Here is a 16,960-nt window from a genome sequence, read left to right as displayed (position 1 = left end):
GTCTGATACATCAGTGTGGCAACTCCAGATCTGCCTACTCAATGTGAGGGCCAAGGACAGACATCTGGGCTGTGGGCTGTGCTGTGCTGCTGGGAAAGCACTGCAGCAAGTGCCCAAGATTTCCAGGAGCTGATACCTGCTCAGAATATGCCTTTAGACACATTCATTCTTCCAGAGGGAACGTTTTCACAATTTGGTAAATACTGAGGTGAAAGGATTAACATTTCTGTCACTTACATTGCAAACCAAACGTTTGGAAACGTAGGATGACAATGGACTGTGGTTCCACTTCTATGATATAACTGCAATTCATGTTGTTGTCGTATTGATGGGGAAAGTTAGGAGAGGCAATTCGACCTGATGGGGCAGTGAAGTTCGCTCCACACCCTGCATGTAAACAAAGAAACACAGTCTGCTGCCATTGAAAAAGTTCAAAATCAATTATCTCCATGTGATTTCTGGGGATAAGGACAGAATGGTAAGGACATGTAAAAACTTCCCACTTTTTGCAGCCTATAAAGTGTCTCAGTGCATGTTCTGGAAAGGTATTAAAGTAAAAAAAAAAATTAAAATATGTCAGTTTAGTTTTATTATTTATCCTCTACCCATCCAAATGAATGCTTAAGTTGATTTACAAGCAGCTAACGATTATTGCTAGTATTTTTTTAAAAATAGAACCAAGACAATTGTGTCATGTTTCTCATTCCAATACATCTAAGATCCTAGTTCCCACTTCAATCCTCAGGTGGGGTCTCATGTGTCTGTATATTCCTCTACAGTCAAATAAGATAATTCCTGCATATAGACAACAAGCAAATGAGAAAGTGTGCAAAACCGGAACTGTTCTCCTTTAGACATTTAGTTGTCTGTGTGTAAATAATATTTTTTATAAAAGAGGATTTACTCTTGTGAGCCTCCACTTGCAATGTGATGTGGCGTAGCTACAACTGAACTTATATCTCCACCCCATGCATACCCTGGGATATGGGTCCATCAGTTTGCATCAGTGTATCAAGCCTATCAGATTTGGTTAGTATCCCAGTACACCGACACAAATGGAGCTTCTGTGGAGAAAGGGAGGTCGTTTACAGTATTCCTATCCTCTGCATTTGTGATGCCACTGTACTGACACAGTTTGAATTAACCTCCCAATAAACAGTGCCAACAATATAGAGGCCTACATCCTAATCAGTTTCCAATCCAGGTATGCCAGCACCTAAGCTACACCTCCAATATAGATGATGCTTCAGATGTAGATCATCACAGCAATCCTCGGATTCAGAATTATTTACCGCATTTTACTTCTTTAAGACCAGAATGCATCTACCTCTTCCAGGAAGGCTAAATATTGTGCTGCTGAATATAAAACTCTCCAAGGACTTATTTTAGCATATTTGTAATTTTGCTTTCTATTCTGTGCCTGGCATTTTATAGTACAATACAGTTATTAGTAATTTTATCGCTATGGCTCTCTATTTTGTTTTGCTTGGATTTATTTTATATATTTTATGAAGTTTCTTTTTTCTAATACTAATACTTTATTTTATATACCGTATTTTACGAAGTTTCTTTTTTCTAATACTGACCATTGACCATAATAAAGAGGTTGATTGATATTGATTGATTTACTTACTGCTTATAAAAGATGCAGAAAAGCCACGTCCTGGGATGTCCTGTGACTGAAACACTACTGTCATCACATTTCCTGGCGCAACAATAGGTCCGGGAGCTGAATTTCCACACCCAACAGCTAATACTGCATCTTCCTGTTCATTATCACGTCCTCTCAACACCTGGGGGAAAGGGTTACTCTTTTTTGAACATCTAAATAAGACCTTGTGCGGATTTTCATTTTACACCAGCTCCAAACAGTTTATGGCAATCCTGGTTTTACCATATAGGCCAGCAAAACAGTAGAATGTTAGACTCATACAGACTCATATAATAAAAACACCCATTCTCAGTTGTCACAACACCCTAACCCTGATTGTAGCACCAGGTTTCAAAATGTGAATGGTGGGGGGGGGGGAACAATTAGGAGGAAATCTTACAGACGGCACCTTTCACTTCAGCTTTTCAATGGCACTGTTAAGTCTCAAAGCTCAGTGTACTCGCTGGTACAGTATTTCCTTAATTTACCTGCTAGTGTCAGTTTCAGGCTGTTAATATATTTTAGGAAAGAAAAATACAGTAATTTATATGCAGTGCTTTTTTTCTTAAAATGTACCCTCATTTTCCTACTCATATTGAAATACTGCCCTTCACCAAGGCCAAACTTAGATTCACAAAGTGTTTAGGGGTATGTGTACCCCTGTGTCCCCCCCAGAAAAAAGCACTGTTTATATGTACTGTGCATAACTGAGGAAGAAAGACCTGAAATCATCTATAAATGTTCAAATGCAGCCTCAAACTTAGACCAGGGAGGTGGTGGAATTAACAGTGTGTTAATTCACTCTTGAATCTAACCCTGCTTGGGTGAGCTTTTCATTCTGGGAGAAAACCTATTAAAATCCATTAAGGTCAACTAGTTCAAACTGTGCTGAACATGGTTATTAATACACAGGTATTGCTGGTGGAGACACCTGGAGAACCTGGCTTCGTATTCCCAAAGGCCTAGTACAGCTCTTGTGTGTTTGCAACAGCTTCCCTTTTCAAAAGGAAAGGCATCAAATTGCTTTCTTTAATGGCACATTGAATGCTTCACCAAAAGAGCCACAGTGGGCAAATCCTTTCTGATTTCTGCATCCCCCACCGAGGATCTCTTGTGCACAAAAGCATATTTCAATTAACATCTTCAAACTCTATCCCATTCAGTAGGCTGAAACGTGAACTCTAAATTGGCCAAGGTATATTCCCATTGCTTCTATAAATATATGCCATCTTGGCCCTCTTTGAGCAATAACCCAGCCGCTCATGTCTTCCTACATGATGATAAATTATGCCTGCCCTTTATGAACAAGTGGGAGTTGTGTGCTTTTGCACAGTCTGGGAACAACAACACACAACATCTGCCAAATTCTTTAGAAAACTATTAGGCTCTAAGGAATGCCAAACATCCCCTTCTCTTCAAGTGTCTTCCAGAGAAGCAGATCTTTAACAGCCAATGAAGTATACATTATTATTTTGTTATTCCTGAACACTTTCAGGTATTTGATAAAGCAACATTAAAGAAACAGGTTTTCTGATACAGAATGCATATCAGTTTATGTAGAAGCAGGCACAGACTGGAGTGTTTTTCTGTCATTATTTTTTGTATAAAATGTGAATAACTTGGCCTTGTTTTTCCAAAAAGACCCTTGCTTAGGGACCAATTCTAAGCACCCTGGGAGGGCTGCCAAGGGGCCATTGGATGTTGTTGACCTGTCTGTCCACCTCCAGAGTGGGACATCTGTGGGCAGACAGGAAAATTCACCACAGAAGCCTCCTCAGCATGGAAGTAGGATGCTTTACAGAGTCAGTACTTCTACTTACCTCAATCCTTAGACCTGCTTCACCAGCCTAAAACTGCTTGGCTAGCGAACTATACTTACACTTACCAGAGTCCATAATATTGACAATATTGACAATATTGATATTTACTTACCTTCACATAACTGCTCTGACACTGCCCATAGCTATCTGGAATCTGGAAATTCTCATTGAAGGTAATCTCCAAATGTTTGCTTTCATGGGTAATTATTGTCCACGAGCACCTAATGTTACTAGGAAAGTCCTGGGGCCAGTGGGGAGAATGGATGGTGCCATTTTCAGAATGAAGGATGCCCCCACATCCTGCAAAAATGACAGAGGGTTATAGAATGAGTAAAAAATGCATGCATGCATCTGGATGGAAGATCACATTGCACAATCTTTTTGCTGGTGAAAAGGTATGGATTCATGGTCAGATGGCAGTGGCTTCTTCTGCTGACTGTTGGAGGTAGGACCATCACTCAGTGGCAGAGCGCATGCTTTTCATACAGTAAGTCTGAGGTTCAATCCCTGGCATCTCCAGGTGGAGCTTTCTGAAACCTCAGAGAGCTGCTGCCATTTAATGCGGAATACAAAACTAGATGAACCAATGGTCCAAGGCAGCTCTCTACTTTCCCAACCATTTGTAACCAAAAGAAGTCATGTATGACTTATGAAGCATACTCTGAAAAGTGTATTATTAATAACTCCCTATATCAGAGTATCTTTCTTGACTGTGTGCAGCAGTCCACTAACAGGCAATTCACAAAGAGTTTGCATTTATCAAGTGCTTTCACTCAGCTCTCCCTGTCTCTGTGCCAAGATCTCAACAATAGCTTAAGGAGCATTTACCCCACTGATGCAGATCATGAAAATGGGCCCTAAGACAATCAGGTGGAAGATGGAGCTATTTTTTGCCCATGGTATACATGCATTTTATCTCTATCAAACTTCATTAAAATTGTTCTTTATTCCAGCAATGGAGACATTTCCCTGTCCACTGCCATATCCAGAGATGGAGGAAGGTGGAGAAATCCTACTTCACAACAGTCAATGCTATGCATTAGAAGGAAGGAATTTATAATGGTTTCCTGCTTACCCAAAGAGTCTGCAGTCCATGTTGCATAGAAACCATCTCCCTGCACTGAGTGGTCGGAATTGAAGTTTATTAATAACTGATTGGAGCCTGACTGAATGGTGCCTGGTGATGAAGTTCCACAGTATCGTCCAATGACAGGAGAACTCGGAGATCCACCATTCAGAATGGTGACCGAATCCCATCTACAGGTCCTGTGGTTTTCAATTTCAAAGTCCACAAAAGTAAGCTGTGGGAGAGCAATAAGAGATGACCATGAACATAGAATAGTATTTGCAAAAATGCATCAGAAACAGAGCTATCTCAGTCTGCTAAAAGCTCTAATACAAATAGATTAATATGATAAAATAATCTATTTGTCCTCATTTTTACTCCAGCATAACAGACATCATAATGTGCTCAGTTCACTTACTTGTCTTACTTTCTTTTTTATTTAGGAGGAAGTGCTAAATAGAACCAAGCCAAACACAACCCACCAACCTTTTATTGTAGCTTCCAAGGTGTTTAACAGCCTCCTGTTTTTCTAATCCCAGGCAAACGGAAAAAAAAGAGAAATGTACTGAGCTGCAGGTATTTGCTGGTGAGATGAATGCAGCTTAGTGCAGGGGAACCCAGCATTTTGGTGAACGCATCTGGAAACACATTGTTGTGCACACCAAAATGTACCCATTTGGTGATGCTCAGCACTGCCCCTCTCCCCCAAAACAGGTAAAACACCTACACTCCCCTCAAACAAACAAAACAGACAAAAATAGCACACACACACACACACACACACACAAACATTGCAAAAAATGAACAACAGTTCATTTAAAAAATATACAACAAAAATTAGAAGGGGCAGAGGGTCTTGGAAGGAGTCAAGTGGGTGGTCTGAGGGCATGATGACAGCCATACTCTCAATTAGAGTACAGTGGTACCTCGGGTTAAGTACTTAATTCATTCCGGAGGTCCATTCTTAACCTGAAACTGTTCTTAACCTGAAACACCACTTTAGCTAATGGGGCCTCCTGCTGCCGCTGCACCGCTGCTGCGCTATTTCTATTCTCACCCTGAAGCAAAGTTCTTAACCCAAGGTACTATTTCTGGGTTAGCAGAGTCTGTAACCTGAAGCGTATGTAACCTGAAGCGTCTGTAACCCGAGGTACCACTGTACTTCATGTAAAACTCGCCTTGTTCTTACGGATAAAAAATGCACCCATTTATTTTATTATAAGCTGATGAAAAAAGCATTACTCACATTGATGGTATGTCCCTCTGGTGCTACCAAGAGCCAGGAGCAATGGCTAGAACTATTGTAAGGTGCTGGGTAGTTAGGGCTAGAGATAATTCCACTTTCACCTTCCATCACACCACCACAGGCTGAAATAAAATTTGAGATATTTGAAGAAGCTTTGTTCATTGGCTCATAGAAAATGCAGACATGCCAGTTCCTAGGTGGTTTCATTGGGTCGGGTGGGGGTGGGGAACACACTTCACTTGCATTGCTTGCATTCACATATAACAGGAAGCCATTGTTTGTTTTAACCATATCTTTTAACAAGCCACAAGCCATTTCACAGATGAGCAAACATGGTATGTCCCTTTCCCTAAACCTTGATTTGTTTTCCAGCAGTTCTTGCCTTGTGCATTTGTACAATGACAAACATTTGGGATGGGGTGTCCAAACAAACCATGGTTAAGCAAGACTATTGGGTTCACGTCATGGTTTATTAATAGAAAACAGGTGTTTGCTTTGCACCTTCAGTACTACCTGTTAGAATCACCATACACAGTAAAAGTAACGTGAAACTTACCCAGAGATCCATAGTGGATGAAGAATCCCTTGTCTGTATTTTGATCATTGCTCAAAAATTGTATCCAGGTCTGAGGAGCTGCTATTAGCAGTGGATGCTGAGGTGGGCTGTGGCCACATAGTCGGTATAAGAGCTCTCCATCAGAATCCCCTAAATAGAAACATGGTACTATGAAATATCTAAAGCCAGCTAAACTTGACTCCCTTCAAAACAAGCAAAGACACAAAGTTGTTGCAGTACCTTGGCTTCTTGAACCCATGTCCCTATTATTAATTGACAACCATGGTTTAATCACAGTTTAAAAGTGTATGCACGACTGCACCATTTGGCCCTCTCTGGCTAGGAAAAACTTTTGTTATAGTCCGATGAATAAAATGAAATACAAAATAAGAAAGGGTAAAAGGAGGCATTCCAAGGGCAGCTTGGGATCAACTGGACCCATAGCTGTCAACGTTTCCCTTTTTTAAAGGGAAATTCCCTTATTTCGAATAAGATTCCTCGCAGGAAAAGGGAAAAGGAGGAGCCCAGTAGAGCTTCGGATTTGACTGTTCATTCGCCACAACTATTCTCCTGCTGCCTGTCATGAAATTCTACTCAATATTGATCCAGAGTAGATTTCAATGTATAGTTAGCAGAGTAACAACTTAAGCACATTGCAGGATTCCCAAAAAATAGACTAGCAGAGCTTTACTGCTACTGAAGGCAAATGAGCATAATGGTCACAAATCCAATATACTCAGGATTGGCACTGTCCATAAGAAATCCAGTTGCAGCATACTTGGCTTAAACTTACAATAACTTATAATAAGTCTAAACCTTAACAATAGGCATACTATGCACAGAACACCACACCAGAAGGAAGAGAGATGGAAACAGAAAGTGTAACCCAGGCTCCTTCTGACCCTACTTGTACAGTCAGCATGATCTTGACACAAGAGATAACAAAACCAGTTTAAGCCAGGTGTGCTCAGCTTCTCTGAAGGTACAACACAAACATCATGAACCTTTTGCTTGTTTCTTTCACACAGAGAAGCTTCCAGAACCCTCTTGAATTAATTTGTATGGGAAAGATCTCTACACATCAGACCAATACTTTCTGCACTAAGAAATGCAAACTGACACCTGCTCCCCACTAGAATTGCTTTCTTGTTTATTTACTGGTTACAGGCAGCTGTAACTTACCTCTCCGGATTTCTAAGTAGTCGTTCTGGCAATTGATGTGCTGCTCCAAGTTGAAATCTCCAAAGAGAAGATAAAGAGTTGTGATGGATGGCTGCGGATTTTGGATGACCCACTCACAGTTCAGGTTGTTTGCATAATTGCTGGTGCCATCATAACCAGGAGAAGTGAGATTCCCACCACCTGAACTGAGTAGATGGCTGCCACACACTGGAAAAAAACAACACCATTTGGAACAGTAAGGCAACATTTCATTATTTACCTATTTATTACATTCACACCCCACCTTTCTTCCAAGGAGGTCAAGGTGGTGTACATGGTTCTGTCCTTCCCAACTTTTTCTCACAACAATCGTATGAGATGAGTTAAGTGGAGAGACAATGACTGGCCGAAGATAATCTTCCACATTCCACTATTGATACTGGTACTAGTCTACCACTGATTACCAGGCCGATATTCTTGGTACTGCTATTATTCCATAACTCTCAAAGCAGGCAACACATTTGGGAAAAAATAACATGGTAAAATCTCTTCTTCTAAAATGCCCTGAAGAGTTGATCATTCTACTGCCCAAACATACCAGAAAGGCACGGCAAGTTCTGACATTATTTTGCCCTACTCTGCCCTTTAAAGACTGGATAAATGAAGCAGAGGCAAAACAGCTTGCTGTTGAAGCTGTCAGATTAAAGTCTATGTCACAGAAGTAGTGGCTTGGCTACCACAGGTAGCCAATGTGGTGCCCTTCAGACGTTGCTGGATCCAACCCCCATCAGACCAACCTGTAAGGTCAGAGGTCAACACTGATGGGAATTGTAGTCTGGCAACATGTCGCAGATGTTGCGTTGGCTACCACAGTATTAGAGATAGGGCTGGTTCAAGACATTTCACTGCTTGAGGCTGAAAAGCAAATGAATCTTCACTGCAAAGTACATAATATCCAAGGCTGGTTGTGTTATTTCAGTATCTGAGGCAGAAAATCCCATGACTACCTGTCCCTGAGAATAAAAATGTAATAATAAGTTAAATAACTAGAATTTGCCACCTTTTCATGACGTTCAAAATCAGGACCCGAAGCGGCCACTTCACTTTTTCTAACAATAGGGCAGGCCCTAATTAGACAACTCATTGGGCAGGTCAAAAATTAGACAGCATCTTTCCTTTACTCCTCACCTCCAGTTCTCCTACTTCAAGTTAAAGATGCAAGCAGAGAACTGTAATACTGTAACTTCATATAAGTCAGTTTAAAGAGAAGTACCATGTTAAAAGAAAGCTGCTAAACAGACTTTATATTAATTCTTTTTGTCAGTGTTAAGTTGCAAATACAAAACAAAAACTCCTAACATGTTCTATTACCTGCTTCTTCATCAGAAGCATATGTAATTCTGAAGCTTGCCTCAAAACCATCGTGACTTTTGACCATGACGACGGTTATCTTGTTTCCAGAGGATTTCACCTGAGTCCCTGGAGCCACCAAACCACACAGCATGGAGAGTCGAGGTGCGTTTTCACCAAAGCCATTGTGAACCTACTTGCCAAATAGAGAATAACATTAACAAGCATACCTGTAAGAGGTATAGGTTGGTTGCTCGAGAGCAATCAGGCAATATGCTTCAATAGTCTGTTTTAAAGCTTTCTTATCGGTGATAAAAACCTTTGGAATGCAGAGCACCTCTATTCCGTGTCTTGCTCATTCACTGGCATCTGAGAGTGGGCGGTCCTTAAACCTTCCCCAGCAGAGTAATTTCTTGACGCCCAATCTGCGCCTTCCCTCTCTGCGCAGAAGCCTACTGCGCAAAGAAGGCGTGGGTAACAGAGGACCTCCCTCCTCCCCGCTTTGCTCAGGCAAAGTGTCCTGGCACCGCCTCGCCTCCCCCGAGCCCTGCATCTCCTCTCCACTAAAGGCGTGGCTACTCTCCTCCGCTGAGGAGGTGCTGCTTCCCACGATCTCTGGGGGCTCTCTGTAATCCATCCGGTCTTTCCCCTCTCGCCCCTGAGCCGATGGCAGTTCCCTGACAATGCCTTTAGAAAAGGCTTTCTTCTAAGTGTAGCATGACCATCAACATGGCTCAACCCCCGATTGAAATTATCGAACAAATGTCTTTGAAACGTGAAGGGGGGCGGGGTCAGAAGCTGCCTTACACCGAGTCAACCTATTGTTCCATCCGGCTCAGTATTGTCTTGACAAGGAGTGGCAGAGGCTTTTAGGAGACAGGGGTCTTTCCCAGGTCCACCTGGAGATGCTCAGGTCTGAACTGGGGACTTTGTATATATAAGACATGTGCATTACCACAGAGTCCCTTTCCAAGCTCTTCAGTCAAGGCTGCCAAATTATTTCAGTCAAGACATCACAGGGAGGAGGAGGTTGCACTCAGGACCAGATATTCCACCTCTTCTGCTGCTGCTGCAGCCTGCCTAGCTGCCTTCCTTGTGCCCAAACCTTTGCATGATGTGGGACTTCGACACTGCACCAGTGGGCAAGCATGCCAGTCATAGCAACACTGATCATAGCAACCTGTTGCAAAGCAAGGAATTCCTGCCATGGAGGTATTAGGGATATCAGGGAGTGGATTAGGTTTGGTAAGCCCAACTTCCCTGTGTTTTAAATGCATCTGTATCATTTGCACTGGAAATTGGTCTATTTGGATAAAGGGGGCATTGCCACACCAACCTTAGCCTGTCCTCAGTCAGCTCCCACCTTCCTGCTTTCCTACTTACAGCCAATCAGGGAGCAGCACTGCCAGCTAGCTTGCTCATCTCTGTGCTGTGCTTTACAGAACTCAGCAGGGAGGAGGAAGATGGGGACAAAAACAGTTGCCTTTGCTTGTCATTGGCTCTAGCGCCATCTAATGTTGATCTTCCTGTCCTCTGCCTTATCAGTCCCAATGAGAACCAGCCACCACTAGTCATTCCTAAAAAGCTAGGTGTGTTTTAATTTCTATTATCCGGTTTTTGTAGTCAATTTAACTTTGCTATGCCATTTCCATATTCCACAGTAGTACAAATAACACTTTCCCCCACACTTACAGCCACATAATTCGAGCTACAGTTCTGGTAGAGTCCAAAAGCCATGTCATGAATGGTAAGGGTGACCCGGCGTCCCAATGGCACCATGATTCTCCATTCGCATTTTAATTTGTGCAGGGCAGAATTTGGATAGTTGGGGGACGTAAATGTCCCAACAGTGCCGCGGAGATCACCTCCGCACTCTGGAACGACACAAATAATAGGCAGTCTGAACTGATCTTTTCTGGGAGAGCAAAAGAAAATGTATAGTGATTCTGAGGAAAGGTCACACAAAAGGAAACACTCAGGTGTCTGCAATGGTTGCCTTGTTTACCATATTTCATAATTAAGGCAGAAACTAAAATCAGAATATCTTACACTGTATCTTCAACTTGAAAAAAGATCTGCCAATAGCAGCTGGACTAGAAGACAAACCCAATGGCATGGAATAAGCAAAAGTCAAAAGGCAACATATGAAATGGAAACCACACTGTTTTTGCAGCTCACCTTCAACACTAGCAGAAAAATGTAGTCTGAAGCCTGGAGCGTTGATGGATCCATCAGTGGCAAACTTGATGTAAGCCAAGTTGCTGGAGGTGTCTAATGCACTGGGTATACTAGCACCACAGTATTTACCTAATAAATCCCCTAGGTAGTTAAGAGAGAGGAAGAGAGAAAGAGAAGTTAATAAAGAGGGTGAGCATTTGATCTGAGGGTCTCAGGTTTGATCGCTGGCATTTCCAGGCATGACTGGGAGAGACCCCTGCCTGAAGTGTTGGAGAAACACTGTCAGTCAGTGTAGACAGTACAGAGCTGGATAGACCAGTGGTCTGACTCAATGTAAGACAGCTTCCTGTGTTCCAGTCATTGTATTTATTTATATTTATTTGCATTCTACTAGTATTCTGTGTATATTAGGCAAAACTGCATACTAAAATATATCCATTAGGAGAAATTTGCACTAAAATGCTTTCCTTCACCACCATCATCTGAGACCCATCTTCATGTGCCTCCTTCCACGAGAGGTCCAGAGGCCTCTAACATTCCTCAGAAAATACAGACACTCTAGCCTCTGCAGTGCGGGATGCAGGTGGCACTGTGGGTTAAATCACAGAGCCTAGGGCTTGCCGATCAGAAGGTTGGCGATTCGAATCCCCGCGACGGGGTGAGCTCCTGTTGCTCGGTCCCTGCTCCTGCCAACCTAGCAGTTCAAAAGCACATCAAAGTGCAAGTAGACAAGTAGGTACTGCTCTGGGGGGAAGGTAAACGGCGTTTCCGTGCGCTGCTCTGGTTCACCAGAAGCGGCTTAGTCATGCTGGCCACATGACCCAGAAGCTGTATGCCGGCTCCCTCGGCCAGTAAAGCGAGATGAGTGCCGCAACCCCAGAGTCGGTCACGACTGGACCTAATGGTCAGGGGTCCCTTTACCTTTAGCCTCTGCAGTGGCTCCCCATTTGTGAAATGCTCTCCCCAGGGAGGCTTGCCATTTAGGCGCCAAGTGAAAACACTCCACTTCAACCAGGCCTTTGGCTGATTAACATTTTATGTCATTTTATATGTGTTTGTGGGAGGCAGGGGGTTATTGGTTTGTTTTTGGTTTATTGTGTATTTTGTGTTTTTATGCTGTGAACCGCCCTGAGATCTTCAGTACAGTGAGACCTCGGGTTACATACGCTTCAGGTTACATACGCTTCAGGTTACAGACTCTGCTAACCCAGAAATAGTACATCGGGTTAAGAACTTTGCTTCAGGATGACAACAGAAATTGTGCTCTGGTGGCGTGGCGGCAGCAGGAGGCCCCATTAGCTAAAGTGGTGCTTCAGTTTAAGAACAGTTTCAGGTTAAGAACACACCTCCGGAACGAATTAAGTATGTAACCAGAGGTACCACTGTACTACTACTACTACTACTACTAATGCCATTTCTTATTAGGACTTTTCAAGCAAGCAAACAAACAACTGACGGGAAAATATAGAGGACCAAACATAAGACTGAAAAAGCCAGAAATTTAGAAACACGGAAACTGATAGATTTGATCAGCCTTAGTAGTGACTGATGGTTTCTGGGTTGAGGTGGGGCGAGGGACAGCACACAGAGGATTCCAAAGTTCTGCCCCAGTTGCCTGCTCACAAGGACAGCCATGCCCTACCCAGAATTGTAATGACTTCAGCAGAAAATCATATCAGGCTGTGCGGCACATGCAAGGAAGAAAGACTAACGACATGGTTTTACAGACCTGATGCATACTGTTCTCGAATTTCCAGGTAGTCATATCCACACTCAGATGAGTTCTGGATATCTAGTGCTTCAAAGCGAATGGTGAGAAAATGACCCACAGGTCCGCGGAGAAACCATTCGCACAGCAAATTGTCTGGATAGTGGAGATCAGGGAATCCGACACTTTCAATGACTCCGTTTTGTCCCGTCAGTGTTCCACCACAAACAGCTGCAAAGAAACAGAGTCTGGTCACTGAAATGGTCATACGAATTCTAGTCTTTCATTTAAGGATTTTGGATCAGTAAAGATGCTGGGTATTATTTTTTTTTTCATTTTACCTCTTGAATACTTGACATTGAATCCAGCGTGTGGGTCTATACTGTCTGAACGAAATCTCATATATAAGGTAGAACCAGATGACCTTTGAATGCCTGGTAAAGAATTCCCACAAAGCTTGGCGATTACTGGTGAATTGGCGTCGGCACCATCTCGCAATTCAAGGTAACTTAATGTGCAGCTGAGAGAAGGCAACAGATACATTTAAACTGGTGAAAATTGCTTTGCACCATTTCAGGAAGTATCTGAAACATGGAACTAACATCCTTCAGTGAATGACATGGTAGCTCAATTCTGAGCAGGGCAGGAAAAACAGAGACAGACACCCTAACAATCAATAGTACCTAGGGTCACCTGAGATATAAATCAATTATAGAGCAAGAAATATCTAAATAGGTCACATCATTATGGAGAGTTTGCTCTGCAGTACTTTATCCTCCTGTCTGAAGCATGATCAAAAATGGCTTTTGAGGACTGTGTTAAAAAACTGAATTTAGAATGCTTAGTTCTGATTCATTAAGTGCCAATTATGAATGCAATTAGCTCAATCAAGCATTTTTGAAGTCTTTTAATTAAATATCACTGCAGGAAGAGTAATTGGGACTATTTTCAGATACATATGGCTATGAAATCGACCATATCATAAGGATGATTTTTTTCCTCATATAAATTCAGTGGGAATGCTTTTAGGGCATATAATTGTCCCTGAGTATCAGCAGATGGAGAAAGGAAGAAAGGAAGGAAGAACTCGGTGCATGAAGTGACTGTGGGGAAATGTAAGACAAAGAACATTTCTGCACTAATATTTTTTCTTCTTAATGAAATATACAAGGCAAACAAAACTGAGAATATAAAGATTCTTAGAAACCTCTCCTCCAGAAGGTTCTTCACATTTATTTTAACGTTAACAGTATACCCCCTAAATGGGGGTATAAATGCTGTTTCCTTCAAAAGACGCAGAATTTATAGCAAGTAAAATATGCCTGTGAAACAACTGACACAGTCATGCTTCCACTGATGCAATGAATGTAGGTTAGTGGTGGGGAACCTGTTGTTGGATTCCTATCTCCTATCTGTCCCAGCCAGTATGGCAAATGGTCCAGGATGATGGAAGCTGCAGCTCAGAAATATCTGGTGCGTCACACACTCTCAAGCTCTGATATAGCCCTTAAAGAAGAACATAATGCTCAGCTAAAGCAAAGCTAGCACTTGCCCCTTCCTCAGGTTGCTAGTTGCCTCCCTACATGTCTTTCTACCTTCCTAGCAGGTTTCAGGAGATCCCATCCTGGCTGTCAGACATCCTGCCTCCTCCCAGTGACCCTATGGCCTCACCCAGCTCACCCAGGCTCCTCCCTTCTCCAATAGCTATGATTCAATTTTGAGACAGAAGAAAGTGTCGATTGGGATGAGAGCTCTTCCCCATCATGGATCACTGGAATATCCAGTGGCGTAGCGTGGGTTGTCAGCACCCGGGGCAAGGCAAGTAATTTGCGCCCCCTAACCCGTGGATTTACGCCCCCTAACCCGTGGATTTGCGCCCCCTAACCTGTGGATTTGCCCTAACCCCAGATGTTGCGCCCGGTGCGGCCGGCCCCCCCTGCACCCCCCATGCTACGCCACTGGGAATATCCCACCATTTTTAATGGGGAGACATTTGACAAGCAGAGAAACAGACTGAATGTTCTGGAGGAAGGTCCCTGTTAGCCTGCAGCTGCAAAAAGGCCTCCCCCCCAAGCCAGCGGTACCACTTTGTTTTACTGTAGTGTAAGCACTAGACTGATTATGTTACAAGCATACTTCTGCTAGACAATAGCAGCCACTGCGGTGCCATAGAGCCAATGTCCTGAGATCAGTGCTTCCATAGCTTACTGGGATGGTGCACAGGTGTGAAGTGGTGGCCCAGCAGAGGTGCTGAAATGGATCCACTGGTGAACCTGCACAGCCCCCCCCCCAACTGCCCTGCCCAGTCCCTGCACCATCCCAATAAGTGGCAGCAGCATTGGTGCCAGGAGAGCTCTGCTACACCACCCCACCATGCCAGTCACTCCTGTCTTTAGATTTAGAAGAGAAATAAAAGCAAGAACCCCATTACATTAACCCCAAACCCTCCATGATAGCTTCAGAAAATTTAAAGAAAGCTAATACAACAACGTGCTCCTACTTGGGTGAAGACTGGATATCAAAGTGATCTTCAAACTGCAGCTCCACTGCAGCCCCATAGGGAGCAATGATTGTCCACACACATTCGGCATGTGGTGGGTAATTGCCAGGGTGGCCAGGTGAAGAGACAAATCCCGAGGGGTTGGACTGGCTGATATAGAAGTTCCCTCCACAAGCTGGAAACAGAAGATGAGGAGGAGCTGGTTGAATACTATAAGGAATGTGTATAATAATGTCTTCTATTATAAACACACTAAAATGGAATATCTATGAGACCCACCTTAATTTTCTGATATCACAAGGACAATACACAATACTTTCTTCTGTTGTGGTTTTTCTATGTGCGTGTGGAAGTTCCGACATGGAATCGTTTATAGCTTTGGTTTTACCAGTTCTGCCCTTCCTTTCAAAATTAACACACAGATGCTCTCTTCATGAGTTATCCTCATGGAGGGGACTTCATGCAATGATCACAGCATGGGGCCATTCCACTGTCCCTGTTCCTTGGATGCACATGCAATGATATATGCAGAGAGGAAGACCTGCCTGAGAGCAGCTGTTTGTGCATTGGTTTCTATGCAGTTGTGACACCTGCATGGTTGGGAGTCTCAGCTGCGTGGAAGTTCACATCCATGCAGATGTTCATGCCTAGCTTCCTCCCTGCAGATATCTACACCAACACACTGACGTCCAGAGGGTGGGGCCAGTGACATGCCCAATGCTTAGGGGCAAGACCAGCGGCATGGCCCTGCTTTCCAGTCAGCCCATAATGCCCCTTAAACTGGGTAATATGTAAAGGAGGCAAGTTTCTCCTCATATGCCATAGAGACTTTGTAGCTGTTTCCCTACAGGGATTCATAAAACACCAACTGAGAAATATGCCAGTGTGGTCCTTCACCAGGAGTATTAGAAAAGGTAATGTGCAAATGAGGTCCAGGGATGTATTTTGTTTTTTGTTTTTTGTTTTTAAAAATAATATTTATTAGAGTTTCAAATAATACAAAAAGCAAAAAGGAAAAAGAAAAAGAAAAAGAAAAAGAAAAAAAGAAAAGAAAAGAAAAAAATTCAACCTTTACAATCCAAATTTTCAATAACTTTTTTCCACAACTTCCCCTCGCCTCCCCTTCTTGTATTCCATGTCCAAATATTTATCCAACAAGTTCTTATCCCTAAATCTTTAACCTTAATTTGTTATTATATTTAATTCAATTTATATATCAACTTTTAGCTTATATACATCAATCATTTATGCTTAAAAACTTTTTCTAAGGTCGACCCAGTTTCCCTTCCACGAATTCCCCATTTTTATACTAATAACAACACACACACACACAAAAAGAATAAAAAAAATCAGACACCCTTTGGATTTCCAAACCCCACCCTCCCTTCCCCGGTTTCGATCCCCGGACCATTGTCCATTAGTCCATCTACCATCAGCCTGGCAACCTCACGTCTGAGGCCCTTAAATCTCTCTCAGTCCCTCTCTGCCGGTTTCTTAGGGACGTATTTTGACCAAGTTGGTGCTCCTCCACTCAAGCAAGGACCCCAGCACTGAAGCCATGCTGAATTTTTGGAGTATATCAACAGCTATCAACTAAATGGGCTCTCCAAGTTTGGAGGCACTATGTCACAGACTACCAGAGAGCCATTGGTTTCCTGCCTTGCTTGTAGGCTTTCCTGAGCCATCTGGTTGGTCATTATGGTAAGAAGGATGGTGGTCCAGAT

At 42.9% G+C, this 16,960-nt stretch overlaps 1 protein-coding gene across 1 annotated transcript in view; it reads right to left on the bottom strand.

Annotated features, from left to right (window-relative positions):
* Positions 1-16,960, bottom strand: part of CUBN (cubilin) — a 129,128-nt gene that overhangs the window by 21,529 nt on the left and 90,639 nt on the right. The window contains exons 44-56 of the mRNA XM_028750285.2: positions 15,237-15,411; positions 13,078-13,256; positions 12,758-12,967; positions 11,029-11,169; positions 10,543-10,724; positions 8,872-9,043; positions 7,522-7,728; positions 6,340-6,489; positions 5,784-5,905; positions 4,547-4,772; positions 3,584-3,771; positions 1,634-1,793; positions 238-387 (exon numbers count right to left, since the gene is read on the bottom strand). Coding sequence (XP_028606118.2) covers positions 238-387; positions 1,634-1,793; positions 3,584-3,771; positions 4,547-4,772; positions 5,784-5,905; positions 6,340-6,489; positions 7,522-7,728; positions 8,872-9,043; positions 10,543-10,724; positions 11,029-11,169; positions 12,758-12,967; positions 13,078-13,256; positions 15,237-15,411 — 2,262 coding nt within the window. The remainder of the gene's footprint in view (positions 1-237; positions 388-1,633; positions 1,794-3,583; positions 3,772-4,546; positions 4,773-5,783; positions 5,906-6,339; positions 6,490-7,521; positions 7,729-8,871; positions 9,044-10,542; positions 10,725-11,028; positions 11,170-12,757; positions 12,968-13,077; positions 13,257-15,236; positions 15,412-16,960) is intronic.

This window comes from Podarcis muralis, chromosome 12 (genome assembly GCF_964188315.1).
Source record: "Podarcis muralis chromosome 12, rPodMur119.hap1.1, whole genome shotgun sequence".
Lineage (NCBI taxonomy): Eukaryota > Metazoa > Chordata > Lepidosauria > Squamata > Lacertidae > Podarcis > Podarcis muralis.
This window is presented reverse-complemented; position numbering and strand designations above follow the sequence as displayed.